The sequence below is a fragment of the Silurus aristotelis genome (genome assembly GCF_946808225.1).
Source record: "Silurus aristotelis genome assembly, chromosome: 12".
Lineage (NCBI taxonomy): Eukaryota > Metazoa > Chordata > Actinopteri > Siluriformes > Siluridae > Silurus > Silurus aristotelis.
The window spans coordinates 23,485,422-23,506,255 of NC_139585.1; the positions used below are offsets into that span (position 1 = coordinate 23,485,422).

The 20,834-nt window shown below is 42.1% G+C and overlaps 1 protein-coding gene across 12 annotated transcripts in view; it reads left to right on the forward strand.

Moving 5' to 3' along the window:
- Positions 1-20,834, forward strand: part of spag9b (sperm associated antigen 9b) — a 64,765-nt gene that overhangs the window by 21,168 nt on the left and 22,763 nt on the right. For 6 of the 12 annotated variants that reach the window (XM_083556900.1, XM_083556899.1, XM_083556892.1 and 3 more), the window contains exons 3-5: positions 3,072-3,142; positions 3,667-3,761; positions 14,098-14,248. In XM_083556900.1, coding sequence (XP_083413026.1) covers positions 3,072-3,142; positions 3,667-3,761; positions 14,098-14,248 — 317 coding nt within the window. Of the gene's footprint in view, positions 1-3,071; positions 3,143-3,666; positions 3,762-11,550; positions 12,089-14,097; positions 14,249-20,834 lie in introns of those variants that run through there. The other 6 variants (XM_083556894.1, XM_083556895.1, XM_083556902.1 and 3 more) reach the window with 4 other exon arrangements.

Sequence of the window (20,834 nt, forward strand, 5' to 3'; positions counted from 1 at the left end):
TGTGACTGATCAACTTAATTCCCCTGTAGTTACTGCAGGTCTGCACATCTCCCTTATGCTTAAAGATCGGTACCAGCACACTCCTTCTCCATTCCTCAGGCATCCTCTCCCCTTCCAGAATTCTGTTAAACAATCTGGTTAAAAACTCCACTGCCATCTCTCCTAAACATCTCCACGCTTCTACCGGTATGTCATCTGGTCCAACCGACTTTCCATTCTTCATCCTCTTAATCGCTGCTCTCACTTCCTCCTTACTAATCCTATCTACATCCTGCTTCACCAACTCCACATCCTCCAATCTTCTCTCTCTCTGATTTTCCTCATTCATCAGCTGCTCAAAATACTCCCTCCATCTTCTCAACACACTCTCCTCACTAGTCAACACATTTCCCTCTCCATCCTTTATTGCTCTAACTTGCAGTACATCCTTCCCAGCTCGGTCCCTCTGCCTGGCCAATCGGTATAAATCCTTTTCTCCTTCCTTAGTGTCCAACCTCTTATACAGCTCCTCATATGCCTTTTCCTTGGCTTTCGCCACATCCCTTTTTACCTGCTGCCGCATCTCCTTGTACTCCTGCCTACTTTTCTCATCACTCTGTCGATCCCACTTCTGTTTTGCCAACCTCTTTCCCTTAATGCTCTCCTGCACTTCCTCATTCCACCACCACGTCTCCTTGTCTTGCTTTCTATTTCCAGATGTCACACCAAGTACTTTTCTAGCTGCCTTCCTCATCACTCCTGCAGTAGTTGCCCAATCATCCGGCACCTCTTCACCACCACCAAGCCCCTGTCTGACCTCTTCCCTGAACCTCACACCACACTCTTCATCCTTCAGTTTCCACCATCTTATTCTTCTTTCAATCCTTACTTTCCTCCTCTTCTTCTTCGCCTCCAAAACCATCCTACAGACCACCATCCGATGCTGTCTAGCTACACTGTCCCCCGCCAACACCTTACAGTCTACAATCTCCTTCAGGTTGCATCTCCTACACAGAACATAATCCACCTGTGTGCACCTTCCTCCACTCTTATACGTCACCCTATGATCCTCCTTCTTCTTAAAATACGTGTTCACCACTGCCATTTCCATCCTTTTTGCAAAATCTACCACCATCTGCCCTTCCACATTCCTCTCCTTAAAACCATACCTACCCATCACCTCCTCATCACCTCTGTTCCCTTCACCTACATGCCCATTAAAGTCTGCCCCAATCACCAATCGTTCTTTCCTAGGTACACCATCTACCACTTCATCTAATTCACTCCAGAATCTTTCCTTCTCCTCCATCTCACAGCCAACTTGTGGAGCATAGGCACTGATGACATTTATCATCATCCCTTCAACCTCCACCTTCACGATCATCACCCTATCAGAAACTCTCTTCACCTCCACTACACTCTTACTGTACTCTTCCTTCAGAATCACCCCTACACCATTTCTCTTTCCATCCACACCATGATAAAACAGTTTAAATCCACCTCCAATGTTCCTGGCCTTACTCCCTTTCCACTTGGTCTCCTGAACACACAGCATATCTACCTTTCTCCTCTCCATCATATCAGCTATCTCTCTCCCTTTACCCGTCATAGTACCAACATTTAAAGTACCAACCCGAACCTCTACTCTCCTACACTGCTCCTTTTCCTGCCGTCTCTGTAGACGTCTTCCTCCTCTCCTTCTCCTCCTTCGGCCAACAGTAGCCCAATTTCCACCGGTACCCTGTCGGCTAACGATACCTGTGGCGGTCGTTGTTAACCCGGGCCTCGACCGATCCGGTATGAAATTCTCATTTGTGATCCGCATATTTGATTTGGCACATGTTTTACGCTGGATGCCCTTCCTAACGCAACCCTCCCCATTTACCCGGGCTTGGGACCGGCACTAAGAGTGCACTGGCTTGTGCCCCCCTAATGGCTGGGTTGGGTCTATAAATAATAATGAGTGGAATTGTCTGACTGGACCTGCTTTCAGACACTGAATATTTTATGCTGGTGTAAAGAACTTCAAATGTTTTACATTTGTGTTTAGTCTTTTGTGTGACGCTTAGATTATTATTATAAATAGCTGCGACTCCGCCTCCTCTGCCATTTAGACTGGGTTGGTGTATGTAACTATACCCAGGAGGACTCGCTTCATTTAATGCTAAATATTCATTTGGTTTAATCCAAACCTGTTCCAGCATGACCATGTCCCTGTGCCCAAAGCAATCTCAATCTCTGGTTTACATGAACTGGAGTAGAAGATCTTGAGTGGTCTGCCTTAAAACTCTGACTTTAAACCTACTGAACACCTTTGGGATGAATTGGAATGCTGACTGCACCCCCCAGACCTCCTCATTCAGTACCTGAATTTTGGGTGACGATTAATTGTCAAATAAGTAATTGAGATTGACAATTTATTGGCTGTTTGGTGAATAATATACTGTTTACTGTATCTTTCAGAAATATGAAAATTATGTACATAACAAGTCACAATACAGTGACCATAAGAAAAGACTGTAGATTCCAAATCAAACCATATTCACATTTTCTGAATAAAGAAATTCAGTAAATAACAAAACAATAACAACTAGGACCTTAACAGAACAGGCCATAAATGTAACACATCCGAACAAGGCTGCTTCTGCTCCTTAATGACTTGGTAGATTACAGCAAAGAAACACTGGCATGTCAACATGGACAAGTAGGGTGCTGCAGGTGCTACAAGCGCCCCCTTGTGGCTAATAATTGCGGCCGGCCAAAACGACTGCGGTTATGCCAAACAATTGCGATTGTTCGGATATTTAATAATCATAACGGTCTTACTAACACCCCTGTGGCACATTCTGGGGTCTAGTGGAATTCGTCTCAGAAGAATGGATGCTATTTTAACAGGAAATCTGTATTAAATGTGGAATGGGACATAAAAAATAAAAATAAATAAAGCACATACAAAGATCATGGTCAGGTGTCCACACGTGTGTTTTTTTTTTTCTTTTCTATTTATTGTATTTAAATTCCTAACATTGTCTAATAGATAATAAAAGGTGTTTAATTAGTGACTAATGGAGACTAACGTCTCTGTCGTTTAGTCGGCAGGTTGGAGGAACGAGAATCGGAACTAAAGAAAGAGTACAATGCCCTCCATCATCGGCACACAGAGGTGAGGAGTGTGTGTGTGTCTGTCTGTCATTTTTAAGATTTTTATTGTACGTGTGATGATTAGGTTTGAAGGAAATATTTGTCTATAATGTTGAAGCTGATAAATGTAATACAGTTCTATAAAACAATCATTAGTGCCTTGTATTAGGGATGTGCATCTCCGTGACTGAGGCCGATGCGATTTGCATCTCGATGCCTAACCTACGATAGGTTAAAGATACATATGAAGCCGCTACCGATGCCGTGTGATTCGATTCTGCCCTGATACGATGCAGTGCGATCCGATTCATGCACAATTTTTTAAATCGGCGTATCGCGTCGTTAACTTTTATGCCGATCAAACCGGTGAATCCTACACACCCTTAATGCCTTGTGCACATGCTGTAGTGCCCGTACATGTCCTCATCTCGTATATTGCCATGTGGTACACTGTGTATTTCCCGGTGAATATTCAGAATGCACACGCACACACATCCCCTGTCCAATCCAAACCAGGCTTGATCGTCATTTTGCCGTTTTTTGCAGATGATCCACAGTTACATGGAGCATTTGGAGCGTACCAAAATGCTGCAGCAGACAGGGGGGGAAGCCACGGACACGAGCACTTCCAGCAGACACAGGTGAGCGCGAATTCACTGACCTTTTTCGTCACTGATCGGCTTTTATCTCGCGCCTCTCATGTGTGTCTCTCTGAAACACATCAGTGTTGTGTATTTTCAGGTACAATTCTGCTATGATTTAAATTCACCTTCTCTACTGATATAAATATATAGATGGATAGATAGATAGGCAGATGGATGGACGGATGGGAGGGAGGATAGAATAATAGATAGCTAGGCAAATAGATGGATAGACAGATAGATGGATGGATAGACGGATGGATGGATGGATGGATAGATAGATAGGCAAATAGGTGGATAGATGGATAGACCGAGACAGATGGATGGATGGATAGATAGATGATGGATGGATGGATTGAGGGTGGATAGGCAGATGGGAAGATCGATAGATCGATAGATGGACGGCTGGATGGACGGCTGGATGGACGGCTGGATGGACGGCTGGATGGACGGCTGGATGGACGGCTGGATGGACGGATGGATAGGCGAATAGATAGATGGATAGACGGATGGATAGATGGATGGATGGATGGATTGAGGGTGGATAGGCAGATAGATAGATAGGCAGATAGATAGATAGGCAGATAGATAGATGGATGGAGGATAGATGGGCAAATAGATAGATAGGCAAATAGGTGGATAGATGGATAGACCGAGACAGATGGATGGATGGATAGATAGATGATGGATGGATGGATGGATGGATTGAGGGTGGATAGGCAGATGGGAAGATCGATAGATCGATAGATGGACGGCTGGATGGACGGCTGGATGGACTGCTGGATGGACGGATGGATGGACGGATGGATAGGCGAATAGATAGATGGATAGACGGATGGATGGATGGATGGATGGATGGATGGATGGATGGATGGATTGAGGGTGGATAGGCAGATAGCTAGATAGGCAGATAGCTAGATAGGCAGATAGCTAGATAGGCAGATAGCTAGATAGGCAGATAGATAGATAGGCAGATAGATAGATAGGCAGATAGATAGATAGGCAGATAGATAGATGGATGGAGGATAGATGGGCAAATAGATAGATAGGCAAATAGGTGGATAGACGGATAGATAGATAAATAGACAGCTGGATGGACGGATGGATGGATAGGCAAGTAGATAGATGGATAGACGGATGGATGGATGGATGGATGGATTGAGGGTGGATAGGCAAATAGGTGTATAGGCAAATAGGCAGATAGATGGATGGATAGGCAGATAGATGGATGGATAGGCAGATAGATGGATGGATAGGCAGATAGATGGATGGATAGGCAGATAGATGGATGGATAGGCGGATGGATGCATGGATAGGCGGATGGATGCATGGATGGATGGATTGAGGGTGGATAGGCAAATAGGTGGATAGGCAGATAGATAGATGGATGGATGGATGGATGGATGGAGGATAGATGGGCAAATAGGTGGATAGATGGATGGATGGATGGAGGATAGATGGGCAAATAGGTGGATAGACGGATAGATGAATAGATAGATAAATAGACGGCTGGATGGACGGATGGATGGATAGGCAAGTGGATAGACGGATGGATGGATGGATGGATGGATTAAGGGTGGATAGGCAAATAGGTGGATAGGCAGATAGATAGGTGGATAGGCAGATAGATAGATGGATAGATAAATGGATAGGCAGATAGATAGATAGGCAGATAGATAGATGGATGAATGGGATGCACCGAATATTCGATAGCGGTTTGCAAAACATATAATGCCGAAATTTCAAGAGGGGGTGCGTCTGCAAAGACTTTCTCCACGTCGGGTTTAATTTATCACCTGAAATCCAAACATCCCAATTGCTATGCTGAATATGAGAGAAACGCGGCACAGAAAAGCAAAACCCCTCCGAACTTGCGCACTCTGTCTGTGGCAGACGTTTTTGAAAAGGCAGGAAGTTTCCCAGTGATATTGTTTGTATCTTTAAGCAGTTGCACTTGTTCTGAATGCACTTTGTTTTTATGAAAGAACATATTTAATTTTACAACCTTTCAGCAGGCCAGAGGGCCTGAACATTTATTATTTAATGTACACATGAGTGCATTTAAGTTAAACATTTAAGTTTAAATTTTAATTTATTTTATCTTGTGCATTGTTGCAATGTGCTATAAATAAACATTTTCATAATTTATAATTGATTTATTCTTTAAAACTTTATTAATTCATGAAATTTAAATGCCTTGATTTTACTAAGGTTTGTACACAGTCATAGCCATAAATGCAATGGTAATAATAATTGGCATAATTTGTTTCGGTTTTCAGTTTCGGCCAAGAAACTCATTTCGAGTTTCAAGTTCTCCCACTTAGAAATCATGGAGGGGTCTGAAATTGTCATCGTAGGTGCATGTCCACTGTGAGAGACATAATCTAAAAAAAAAAATTTCAGAAATCACAATATATGGTTTTTTAACTATATATTTGTATGATACAGCTGCAAATAAGTATTTTGTCTATCAGCTAGAATTCTGACCCTCAAAGACCTGTTATTCTGCCTTTAAAATGTCCACCTCCACTACATTTATTATCCTAAATTAGATGCACCTGTTTGAGGTCGTTAGCTGCATAAAGACACCTGTCCACCCCATACAATCAGTAAGAATCCAACTACTAACATGGCCAAGACCAAAGAGCTGTCCAAAGACACTAGAGACAAAATTGTACACCTCCACAAGGCTGGAAAGGGCTACAGGGAAATTGCCAAGCAGCTTGGTGAAAAAAGGTCCACTGTTGGAGCAATCATTAGAAAATGGAAGAAGCTAAACATGACTGTCAATCTCCCTCGGACTGGGGCTCCATGCAAGATCTCACCTCGTGGGGTCTCAATGATCCTAAGGAAGGTGAGAAATCAGCCCAGAACTACACGGGAGGAGCTGGTCAATGACCTGAAAAGAGCTGGGACCACCGTTTCCAAGGTTACTGTTGGTAATACACTAAGACATCATGGTTTGAAATCATGCATGGCACGGAAGGTTCCCCGGCTTAAACCAGGACATGTCCAGGCACGTCTTAAGTTTGCCAATGACCATTTGGATGATCCAGAGGAGTCATGGGAGAAAGTCATGTGGTCAGATGAGACCAAAATCGAACTTTTGGGTCATAATTCCACTAAACGTGTTTGGAGGAAGAAGAATGATGAGTACCATCCCAAGAACACCATCCCTACTGTGAAGCATGGGGGTGGTAGCATCATGCTTTGGGGGTGTTTTTCTGCACATGGGACAGGGCGACTGCACTGTATTAAGGAGAGGATGACCAGGGCCATGTATTGCGAGATTTTGGGGAACAACCTCCTTCCCTCTGTTAGAGCATTGAAGATGGGTCGAGGCTGGGTCTTCCAACATGACAATGACTCGAAGCACACAGCCAGGATAACCAAGGAGTCGCTCTGTAAGAAGCATATCAAGGTTCTGCCGTGGCCTAGCCAGTCACCAGACCTAAACCCAATAGAGAATCTTTGGAGGGAGCTCAAACTTCGTGTTTCTCAGCGACAGGCCAGAAACCTGACTGATCTAGAGAAGATCTGTGTGGAGGAGTGGGCCAAAACCCCTCCTGCAGTGTGTGCAAACCTGGTGAAAAACTACAGGAAACGTTTGACCTCTGTAATTGCAAACAAAAGCTACTGTACCAAATATTAACATTGACTTTCTCAGGTGTTCAAATACTTATTTGCAGCTGTATCATAAAAATAAATAGTTTAAAAATCATATATTGTAATTTCTGGATTTTTTTTTTTTAGATTATGTCTCTCACAGTGGACATGCACCTACGATGACAATTTCAGACCCCTCCATGATTTCTAAGTGGGAGAACTTGCAAAAGAGCAGGGTGTTCAAATACTTATTTTTCTCACTGTAAGTACAGGTAGTCGTCGACTTACGACCACGATTGGTTCCGACAGACTGATCGTAACACGATTTGGTCGTAAGTAGAGTAGGCTATATGTACAGTACTGTGAAATGATGTTATAAAAAAAGTAGTATTTTATCATAATTTGTTTCCATTATTAGTATACTGTATATAATCATTTTCTTTGTTCATTTTATGCCATTTGTATCATCTCTACACCATTTTGTTTCTTACTGTCGTACGCCACGGCTAGCGAATGGTCGTAAGTTGCATAGGTCGTAAGTCGACGACTACCTGTATAAGTGATCCTAAAACATTAAGGTATTGCACATTCAAAGTCTTTATTCAGATGCAGTTGGAATAAATAAATACGATGTAGAAATTCTGTGAGGTGTATAAGTGTGTGTATTGCCAATAATTCGGAGCATTCACCTATAGTGCGTCTTGTTATTCAGTTCCCAAATGGCTTTTGGTTAAAAACTGTTCCAGAGCCCATTCGTGCGTGATGGGACGGACCTGAAGTGCCTACCTGAGGGTAGAAGGTCGAACAGATGGTGTCCAGGGTGGGTTGGGTCTTTCTGCTGTAGCAGGGAGAGCGGAATCGTTCTTCCAGGGGGTAATTAGCATAGGAACGAAGAACTAATTTTGTTTCGATTTAATCTCCTGATTTGTTTGCTATGTCAATAAATAGACTGCGGTGATGCATGTGACAGTCGGAGTTTCTGGAGACGCACTGACATGGGTTATATGGGTCAGCAGCGTCTCAGCCCCGTCATGTGTGGGATAGTTGGAGAGGGAGTGCGAGGAAAAGCGGAGGCATCGACGGATTGAGAAAATCTGGCGGTGGATATTAATGATGTGGGGCAGTGCAGCAGCTTACACACTCGCGCTATAATAAACTGAGAGTGTGAAAGGAGGAGGGAAAGGGGGCTGCTCATGCACAGCGGTGAACTCGGTTTCTTTGCTGTTATGTTATTAGCCCTGCCCCAAATACACTCTATGGACAAAAGTATTGGGACACCCGACCCTTCCTGCTATATGTGGTTTTGAGCTCCATGAAGATTATGGCTTACATGGTTTGCTGAGGAAGACCTAAGTGGCCTGCTATAGAGCTCTGATTATCTCAACCCCACTGACCACCTTTGAAATGAACTGGAACCTCAGACCTCCTCAACTCACCTACATCGTTACCTGACTTTACTAACACCCTTGTTGGCTGATGAACTCCAAACTTCCAGAAGCACAGTCCAAAATCTAGTGGAACATCTTCCCAGAAGAGTGGAGGAAATTATAAGAGTAAATATGGACAAAATGTCGAATGCGATGCTCAAAAATGGGCATACCGTACCAGGTGTCCGCAAACCTTTGGCAGCATAGTGTAGCACACCTTTGTGGCCTTTTGTCTCATACCAGTCTCAGTTTATGGCATGCAAATCATTTCACATTTCATATTTGCTGGAATGTAGGACAGGGTCAGAGCTTAACCATGACACATCTGGCTGTATGAGGGAACATGTTGATTAAGTTTATATAACTGAAGCTCTGATGGTATTTCTGGCTGTAATACAAATCACAGGGTTTTTTTTCATGCCCTCGCTTAAACACATTCTCATAATGTACAAAGTGAAGTTTTTTTTATTATTATTTATTATTGCACTGGTATGGTCACTTAAATAGTGCCCTTAATTAGGGATTGAAATGATTTATATAGAACCATTTCTGTACAGGGCTTTCAGTTTGCTGCACGTGTGTCCACTCACTGCCCTGCACTTTAAGCAAATTTTTTAATCATTATTACAGTTGAAAACATACACAACACTGCCAGGGGTATAAAACGAAAACTAGAGTTAGCACAGTGTCACTGTGGCTGCTGACGCCGTACCGGAACTACGGTGAAGAGGTGCTGGATGATAAGGGAGACGGCTAGAAAGGTACCTGGTGTGACATCTGGAAATAGAAAGGAAGACAAAGAGACAGTGGTGGTGGAATGAGGATGTGCAGGAGAGCATAAGGGGAAAGAGGTTGGCAAAACAGAATTGGGATCGAAAGAGTGATGAGAAAAGTAGGCAGGAGTACAAGGAGAAGCGGCAGCAGGTGAAGAGGGATGTGGCAAAAGCCAAGGAAAAGGCGTATGCAGGAACTACAGGGGAATTAAGTTGATTAGTCACACAATGAAGATATGGGAAAGAGTAGTGGAAGCCAGGCTGAGAGAAGAGGTGACCATCTGTGAGCAACAGTATGGTTTTATGCAGAGGAAGAGCACCACAGACGCCTTATTTGCTTTGAGAATGTTGATGGAGAAGTATAGAGAAGGACAGAAGGAATTGCATTGTGTGTTTGTGGATTTAGAGAAAGTGTACGACAGGGTGCCGAGAGAGGAGTTGTGATATTGTATGGGGATGTCAGGTGTGTCAGAGAAGTATGTGAGGGTGGTGCAGGACATGTATGAGGACAGTGTGACAGCAGTAAAGTGTGCAGTAGGAACGACAGACTGGTTTAAGGTGGAGGTTGGACTGCATCAAGGATCGGCTCTGAGCTCTTTCCTGTTTGCAGTGGTGATGGATAGGTTGATGGACGAGGTCAGACCGGAGTCTCCATGGACTATGATGTTTGCGGATGATATTGTGATTTGGAGAGGTGGAGGTACGCGCTGGAGAGAAGGGGAATGAAAGTCAGTAGAAGTAAGACAGAGTACATGTGTGTAAATGACGGGGAGGGCAGTGGAGTGGTGCGGCTGCAGGGAGAAGAGGTGGTGAAGGTGGAGGAGTTTAAGTACCATTATATATAATATATTACATACTGTATATATGCTTAAATATTTATCTGCACTTGTCAGTTTGCATAATTGCTACTATTTGCACTTCTGGTTGATGCTAAACTGCATTTTGTTGCTGTGTATCTGTACTATGCAATGGCAAATCTCTATCTTTGTCTATATACCTTTTAAACAGGGGTCTTTAATGTTTTTTAAGTCAAGGACCCCTTAGGTGACATAGGGTAGAGACCCCCTTTTACAAAATTTGTCAAACATAGCCACTGATATTAATAGAACCCAATAATATTAGTAATATCATTATTATAAGTAATATTATTTTAAGACAATTAGAAATATTAATTGTTGTACATGCATAATTGTCTGTATATTTTCATATATTTTTAAATCTCTCAAAAAGATTTATGCATAATAACCAACATATTTTGCAATAAAAATCACAATTTATCAATTTGTTCAAAGCTGTCTTTTATTTAAATAGTAAAAGAAAAATACAACTATAAATCTGTCTGATGGACTATTAAAAGTTTACATGAACGTCAGCTTTAGTTTTAAAAGAACTTTAGTGTAAAAATAAATTTTTTTTTTTTTTTTTTTTTTATTATTTTATTTTTTATGTTTATACCTGTGTGTGTGTGTGTGTGTGTTTTTTTTTTAAGCAAAACTTATTTGGGATTCAACATTATTTAGTGGACCACTTGCAGTACCTCCGCGGACCTCCTAGGGGTCGCGGATTCCCGTTTAAAGATTCATGTATATTTATTTATATTTTCTTATATGTTTATCTTTACTTTGATCTTTTACTGTGAGCAACTGCAACCACACAATTTCCCCTATGGGATCAATAGACGTATTTTGATTCTGGAAAGTTCTCCCCTCTCCCTGTAGGCTTGCCAGTGTTTTAATGCAGAGATCAGGTTTATAAAACTGTTATTGTAGAAGTTTCTTGGGTACCAAAACCTTTTTAAAAAAAATCAAAGAAACAATTTGTTATTGAAAGTGTGATGGGGGTAGTGAGCCATGTGTGTGTGCAAGTCACCGATGTAAATATCACAACGGTGCTCCGAACATGATTTGTAAGTCCCTGTTCCCACAGTCCCCCTCCCAGAGCTCTTCTGTTTGTTCCCAGCCAATAGCTTTTCAGAGAGCAGTGAGCAGAGAGCGTGCGGGTCGTTTTGATGCTACCGCAGTGTGAAATGCGCGAGGAGAAGCTCCAAGCACCGAGCTGCCGTTAGAATCCTTCAGGAGGAGACACAGTGCAGGGACAAAAAAGAGGAAACTGCAGGAGCAGCTGCTGCAAAGCCGCTTTTTCGCTTAGCACTGTGTTTGTGTGTGTGTCAGGGCGGATGATGTCACAGCACTGAGAGGCTGCAGAGCGACACACATACACGTGCGCGCACACACACACACACACACACACACACACACACACACCGGCGTGTAGACGGATGTGTATCGCCAGCCGTTGCTGATGCTAATGGGATTGTTTTGGTGGTTTAGGGGGTGTTGGGAGGCCCATAACCTGCGGTCAAGAACATGAGTCCCGGCTGCATGCTCCTGTTTGTGTTTGGCTTTGTCGGGGGGGCCGTGGTCATCAACTCAGCCGTGCTGGTCTCGCTCTCGGTGCTGCTGCTAGTGCATTACTCGGTTTCTAACGGCCTGCCCGCCATCACTCTTCCCAGAAACAGCAGGTACGCACAAGGAACCAAGGCTGCTCCGTCACAAGGGGATATAGTTTTATACATCAGCCTGATTCATATCATTGTTATAGCTGGAATTTATTCAGTTCTAATGTTACTATAGTTCACTTGCAGGTTGTTACAAGCTGGGAATGGCTCTCGAATATTTATTTATTCTTTGTTGCTCTTTTCCTGTTTATTTAATTGTAATTTATGTACTTTATATCAATCTATATTGATATAGTGTATATGTTTATAGGTATGTGCACACATGTATATGTCTGGTTTTGTAGATAAACACTACTATAATGTTTTCCTCTATAAGTTACAGGAAAGGGTTGGGCCACATCTCACCCTCCAATGCCCATATCTCCCTGCTTGTTATTGTTTTTCAGTGGGAGCTTTTCAGTTTTCCTCTTTGTTTCCCAGCACACTGTTTTTATATATATATATATATATATATATATATATATATATATATATATATATATATATATATATATATATATATATATAAACACGCAATGTATGATGTTCTGGTGTCACAGTGCAGTTAAGTTTGTTGCCTACGTATGCCATTGGATTTTAAGATTGAGCAATATGACGGCCTGGGATTAAAAAAAGAACCGACACCTTTCAAGTCATTATGCAGAGTAGTTCAGTGCATTGTTGTCTCCATATCAGTAAACTTTGGAACACATCACTCAGACCTGGTAGTTCTTTTCAACTTTGTACCCTTTGTATGGATAACAGCGGCGGTCACGTGAGAATCAGCCGTCAGCAATGTTATCGACACAAACAAGTTCAGACAGGCTGTTTACATAAGCCACGCCGTGCACTTTTATGTAACACCTAATCAGACGTATCGATGTTTACACAATTTTATACGAGTTGTCCGCGTCAACGAGGTTCGTTCCTGCGTTCGGCTTCGATTTATGCCAGAGGTTGAACGATACTGAAAGCTCGGTTCGCTAGCTATAGTTCTATCATAGTTTTTTTTTCTCAAAATGTATACTGGATAAAACAGACAGACATAGCACTCTGTGTAAAATAGTGCTGAACTTTTTATTATAAAAATCCAAAAACAGTAATTGAATCATAAAAATTTGATCAATGAAGTGATTGATGTAAACATACAAATTATATTAATGAATATAATTATATAAATAACAAAATAAATAAATTATAAACAATGTGGCACAAGTGATTCGCCCCTAGAGGCCGCTCTCCCAATGATAGCGGAACTTTTTAGCACCTGCTACCCGGAAAAACTATCTGTATGGTGTCGGTATTTTTCTGATAGTTACAGCAATCAATCGATGAATCGGTCGACCTATAATTTATAATACTATATGATCTTTTGCGTATTTCAATCGACCAGAGAAGCTAAATAGAGAAAATTTTGATTATATTAGAAAGTTACATACTAATTTTTCCAGTACTGGCAATGTTTTTTGTTTATTATAGTTTGAGCTGTGTGTGTGTGTGTGTGTGTGTGTGTGTGTGTGTGTGTGTGTGTGTGTGTGTGTGTGTGTGTGTGTGTGTGTGTGTGTGTAGTCCTGGTTGGGATGCAGTTTCCCAGAATGAGCAGTCAGCATGTTGGGATTCAGACACATTGAATAGTGCTTAACACGTCACCGTGGCAACCTGCGTGCGGCATGAGCGAAGGGAGCAGTGGAAGTATAGTTGAATGAAGAAAAAAAAAACGAGCCAGATCCTGAGCAACTGTGCTGTCTATTCAAGAAAAAAAAGGAAAAAGAAATGTGCTTTATATTTGTCACATGTACTATTTTTTAGCACAGTAAAATGTTTTCTTCGTATATAACAACGATGTTGGGGAAACTGGGGTCAGAGTTCAGAGTCAGCCATGATACTGGAGCACACTGAACCCCCAACCTTCTGATCAGTAACCCAGATTTTTTAGAACTCACTCCTTTGGGTGTCATTGGAAATTGCTTTTCTGTGATAAACCTAAACAAGGCGACCTAATAACCTTTTGACGTTTGTCCTTGTATAAACAGAAAGGAGCGGCCCGTGTCTCTGGGGATCTTCCAGCTGCAGGGAGGCGACGTAAGGACCCCCGAGTCACAGAGGGAGCACGTCGCGACTCAAGGGACCGATGCATGGAGGTTCAACGACCTGAGTCATCCTTACTCCAACACCAGCCTCAAGGTACACAAAACAATTCCTTCCTATTGATTGTTTATTCATTATTCCTTGCGCAACAGATATCCTTTTATGTGATTAACAAATGCCGTTCTGTCAGCTATAGTACGTATTGAACGTCTGAAGGGTTCCCAGGATCGAACTTGATGACCACATCGCCTGTACGGAGCGCTCGTGTTTTTTTTGTTTTTTTTTTAAGGATCTGGACACAGCGTGTATTAAAATAGCTGGAGCAGCAGTGTGGCAGCAAAGAGGAAGGCTTTTCTCAGTTGGAGCTTTTCCATGCTGCGTCCTGCATGCTTAAACAGAGAGTGAATGAGGGTGAAGGGAACGGTTACAGAGTGTCCGTCTTTCACTCCGGCTTCGCTCGAAGCTTCTGGTGTGAACAAAGACGCAAAAATTAGCACGCAGTAGTTCTTTGTTGCGGGTGTCCTCTTTATTTATTAATTATTTAGAAATGAAGAGTAAACACCAGGCTTGTTTCTTATACGCCGACTTTTTATTGATTTTCAAACAAGGTTTTGTGGTCTTTTAGTGCATAGTTACGGTATACTGATGGCTGTCTAACAATAACAGGGTCAATCAGTTTATAATACTATTTATATATATATATATATATACAGTGAGGAAAATAAGTATTTGAACACGCTGCTATTTTGCAAGTTCTCCCACTTAGAAATCATTGAGGGGTCTGAAATTATCATCGTAGGTGCATGTCCACTGTGAGAGACATAATCTAAAAAAAAATATCCAGAAATCACAATATATGATTTTTAAACTATTTATTTGTATGATACAGCTGCAAACAAGTATTTGAACACCTGAGAAAGTCAATGTTAATATTTGGTACAGGAGCCTTTGTTTGCAATTACAGAGGTCAAACGTTTCCTGTAGTTTTTCACCAGGTTTGCACACACTGCAGGAGGGATTTTGGCCCACTCCTCCACACAGATCTTCTCTAGATCAGTCAGGTTTCTGGCCTGTTGCTGAGAAACACGGAGTTTGAGCTCCCTCCAAAGATTCTCTATTGGGTTTAGGTCTGGAGACTGGCTAGGCCACACCAGAACCTTGATATGCTTCTTACAGAGCCACTCCTTGGTTATCCTGGCTGTGTGCTTCGGGTCATTGTCATGTTGGAAGACCTAGCCTCGATCCATCTTCAATGCTCTAACTGAGGGAAGGAGGTTGTTTCCCAAAATCTCCCAATACATGGCCCCGGTCATCCTCTCCTTAATACAGTGCAGTCGCCCTGTCCCATGTGCAGAAAAACATCCCCAAAGCATGATGCTACCACCCCCATGCTTCACAGTAGGGATGGTGTTCTTGGGATGGTACTCATCATTCTTCTTCCTCCAAACACGTTTAGTGGAATTATGACCCAAAAGTTCTATTTTGGTCTCATCTGACCACATGACTTTCTCCCATGACTCCTCTGGATCATCCAAATGGTCATTGGCAAACTTAAGACGTGCCTGGACATGTGCTGGTTTAAGCAGGGGAACCTTCCGTGCCATGCATGATTTCAAACCATGACGTCTTAGTGTATTACCAACAGTAACCTTGGAAACGGTGGTCCCAGCTCTTTTCAGGTCATTGACCAGCTCCTCCCATGTAGTTCTGGGTTGATTTCTCACCTTCCTTAGGATCATTGAGACCCCACGAGGTGAGATCTTGCATGGAGCCCCAGTCCGAGGGAGATTGACAGTCATGTTTAGCTTCTTCCATTTTCTAATGATTGCTCCAACAGTGGACCTTTTTTCACCAAGCTGCTTGGCAATTTCCCCGTAGCCCTTTCCAGCCTTGTGGAGGTGTACAATTTTGTCTCTAGTGTCTTTGGACAGCTCTTTGGTCTTGGCCATGTTAGTAGTTGGATTCTTACTGATTGTATGGGGTGTACAGGTGTCTTTATGCAGCTAACGACCTCAAACAGGTGCATGTAATTTAGGATAATAAATGTAGTGGAGGTGGACATTTTAAAGACAGACTAACAGGTCTTTGAGGGTCAGAATTCTAGCTGATAGACAGGTGTTCAAATACTTATTTGCAGCTGTATCATACAAATAAATAGTTTAAAAATCATACATTGTGATTTCTGGATATTTTTTTTTAGATTATGTCTCTCACAGTGGACATGCACCTACGATGACAATTTCAGACCCCTCCATGATTTCTAAGTGGGAGAACTTGCAAAATAGCAGAGTGTTCAAATACTTATTTTCCTCACTGTATATATATATATATATATATATATATATATATATATATATATATATATATATATATATATATATATATATATATACAGTGAGGAAAATAAGTATTTGAACACCCTGCTATTTTGCAAGTTCTCCCACTTAGAAATCATGGAGGGGTCTGAAATTGTCATCGTAGGTGCATGTCCACTGTGAGAGACATAATCTAAAAAAAAAAATCCAGAAATCACAATGTATGATTTTTTTAACTATTTATTCGTATGATACAGCTGCAAATAAGTATTTGAACACCTGAGAAAGTCAATGTTAATATTTGGTACAGGAGCCTTTGTTTGCAATTACAGAGGTCAAACGTTTCCTGTAGTTTTTCACCAGGTTTGCACACACTGCAGGAGGGATTTTGGCCCACTCCTCCACACAGATCTTCTCTAGATCAGTCAGGTTTCTGGCCTGTCGCTGAGAAACACGCAGTTTGAGCTCCCTCCAAAGATTCTCTATTGGGTTTAGGTCTGGAGACTGGCTAAGCCACACCAGAACCTTGATATGCTTCTCACAGAGCCACTCCTTGGTTATCCTGGCTGTGTGCTTCGGGTCATTGTCATGTTGGAAGACCCAGCCTCGACCCATCTTCAATGCTCTAACTGAGGGAAGGAGGTTGTTCCCCAAAATCTCGCTATACATGGCCCGGTCATCCTCTCCTTAATACAGTGCAGTCGCCCTGTCCAATGTGCAGAAAAACACCCCCAAAGCATGATGCTACCACCCCCATGCTTCACAGTAGGGATGGTGTTCTTGGGATGGTACTCATCTTTCTTCTTCCTCCAAACACGTTTAGTGGAATTATGACCCAAAAGTTCTATTTTGGTCTCATCTGACCACATGACTTTCTCCCATGACTCCTCTGGATCATCCAAATGGTCATTGGCAAACTTAAGACGTGCCTGGACATGTGCTGGTTTAAGCAGGGGAACCTTCAGTGCATGCATGATTTCAAACCATGACGTCTGAGTGTATTACCAACAGTAACCTTGGAAACGGTGGTCCCAGCTCTTTTCAGGTCATTGACCAGCTCCTCCCATGTAGTTCTGGGCTGATTTCTCACCTTCCTTAGGATCATTGTGGCCCCACGAGGTGAGATCTTGCATGAAGCCACAGTCCGAGGGAGATTGACAGTCATGTTTAGCTTCTTCCATTTTCTAATGATTGCTCCAACAGTGGACCTTTTTTCACCAAGCTGATTGGCAATTTCCCCGTAGCCCTTTCCAGCCTTGTGGAGGTGTACAATTTTGTCTCTAGTGTCTTTGGACAGCTCTTTGGTCTTGGCCATGTTAGTAGTTGGATTCTTATTGATTGTATGGGGTGGACAGGTGTCTTTATGCAGCTAACAACCTCAAACAGGTGCAACTAATTTAGGATAATAAATGTAGTGGAGGTGGACATTTTAAAGGCAGAATAACAGGTCTTTGAGGGTCAGAATTCTAGCTGATAGACAGGTGTTCAAATACTTATTTGCAGCTGTATCATACAAATAAATAGTTTACAAAATAATATATTGTGATTTCTGGATTTTTTTTTTAGATTATGTCTCTCACAGTGGACATGCACCTACGATGACAATTTCAGACCCCTCCATGATTTCTAAGTGGGAGAACTTGCAAAATAGCAGGGTGTTCAAATACTTATTTTCCTCACTGTATATATATATATATATATATAAATAATAATATGGTGGTTTCAGAAAACCTGAAAGGTTCAAGACTGGCTCTGTTTACAAGAAAGAACTTTATTTATCCACATTTAGACACCACCACCTTCAAAATAGTCTCTCAGCGTTCCTACCCACTTCTGGAATGTGTCCTGGAATCTTCTTTGTCGGAGCGTCCCAAGCTCCTTCTGCGATTCGCACCGGATCTCTGCAGCGGTGTTACGGCGAGCTATGAGAACGATCATCTTTGTGAAGAGGGAGAAGTCCGTAGGAGCCAAATCTGGCGAGTAGGTGGGGGGTGCGAAAGTGAGATTACGTTGTTTCCGGCGAGAAGCGAGGGAGAGCTCGGTGAGAGGTGCGCACGTAGTTAAAATAGTAGGTCTGTCTGTCTGTCTGTCTGTCTGTCTGTCTGTCTGTCTACACATATATTTATATATTATATATTTCATGGTCTTTCCACCTCCGATAAAAGAATCTGCCAAATACTGTAAATGTGAATAGTAATAGACATAGTAGAAGCAGCATTTACATTTCCAATAAAGCCATTTAGCAGATGCCCTTGTCCAGAGCGATGTCTCTATCAATAAATAAATCTACACTGGTACGATAGATTACAAACTTAAGATAAATCAGCCTACAACGCTGTTGAGTTATTTTTTTTTTCAAACAAAGCAAACCTGGAAAAGAGTTAAAGTGTTTCAGAAAGAGGCGGGTTTTTACCCATCGCCCGGGACTCCACTGTTACCTCCTCGGTGCCAGAACAGAGAAGAGCCTTGAAGTATAGTTACCTCTTACCCTGAGTGAAGGTGGTACCAGTCGAGCAGTGCTGGAGGATTTCAGGCAGCGTGGTGCGGTGTGAGGAGTGATGCTTCCATTTTTGGCAAGCATCAGTGTTTTGAATCTGATACATGCAGCTAATGGAAACCAGTGGAGGGAGCAGTGTGGGGTGGTGTGGGAGAACTTGGGCAAGTCACACAGCCCTCTGCTGGTGTTGCAGTAGTCCCGTTTCGAAATGACAAGAGACTGAAGAAGCACCTGAGCAGCTTAAGTGGACAGAAACGGTCGAATCCTTCGGCTGTTGTAGAGAAGAAACCGACAGCAGCCTACTAAAGGGAGACGGTAGATTAGTGGTTATGGCAAAAACTTTGGATCCGAAAGATTCAAATCCAATTCAAAAATGTAGTAATAATCAAGTGTTTATATTAGGGCTGTCAATTGATTTCAATATTTCATCGCGATTAATCGCATGATTACAACGAATTAACTCGTGATTAATCGCCACTTAATTGCACATTTTTATCTGTTCTAAATGTACCTTAAATTAATACTTTTCAAGTTTTTAATACTCTAATCAACATGTGCATCAGTAAAAGAAATGTTTAGAGTTAAAAATTTTCTCACTCGGGCGTTAAGAAAGTGCCGTAGAAGTGAATTTGACAGCCCTAGTTTATATACCTTTGGCTGTAGAGCGTTTATGCTACAATTCTGCTCTGTACTATCTTGCATGGACTAACCTTGAGGTTTCGGGCTTCGCAACCGATACACTTGGTGAAACGTGCTGATGTGGAGATTCGATTTCAGCTCCTGAAGCAAAAGCAAAGCCAATGATGCTTTCAGTGGCAGACTGACTATTACTGATTCCTAATGTGATAAAAGATGAGGCTTTAATGGAAGAATAACGTTTTTCACCCTTTTATTTCTTTTGTAACACTGTAGCTTGTTTTAATATCTTGTTTTTTGTGGACATCAGACTGTAAGATTGGTGGGTGCTTTTTGAACATCCCATTCCACATTTAGTCCTCATTCACTGTTGTAATAACCTTCAGTCATCTGGGAAGACGTTCCAACATGGAGATTTGTGCTCATTCAGCCACAGTTAGTAAAGTCGAGTACTACTGTAGGTTTTAATTCGTCTTGTATAGCAGGAGATCTTCCATTCCAATCCATGTAAAGCATATGTTCATGGAGCTGGCTTTCTGCAGAGAAGCATGGTCCTGCTGGAACAGGTTTGGGTCTCCTAGTTCAAATGAAGGGAAAATGTAATTCTAGTGAACACAAAAACGCGACTGGAAAAGTCAGGCGTCCCAGAACTTTCGTGCATATAGTGTTTTTGGACTAATGCAAATGTGACGTTTGACGGAAGGGAAATGCTCCCAGCATTTTATTCCACTTGCATCCTGGGATTTATCGCCAACTACCAGTTCATTCTTAATCGCCAATTCGATTTCTCAGCTGTTTTAATTTTCACCTCAGATCCAGTAACACAAAAGAGCGTTCATGTTGCTACGCCTCCTGCTGAGGAGACACAGGCTGTCCTTTGTGACCCCTATGACTCGACATTTCTCGCACATTTAACGTCTCCCACGCAAGGCGGCCTGTTTGTGTCTCCCACACGGCGAGTATGAAAGAAGTAAAATACATAATAAACCATATTACCAAGCGTTTTTTTTTTCTTTTTTTTTTTTTTTTTTTTTACGCAAAGCAAAACAAGCACCAGGCTTTGCTATGGTAAACCCGCGCTGCCATGGGAACAAGAAAGGTTATGATCGCACGTTGCAAACAGCCGCTGACCTCCCATCAGGCATCCCTTTTATATGTGTGAGACTTGAAAGAGGAGAAAGGAAGATACTTGAGCATTCAAGTTGTGGTGCATCACGAATGTTATTACTCGCTG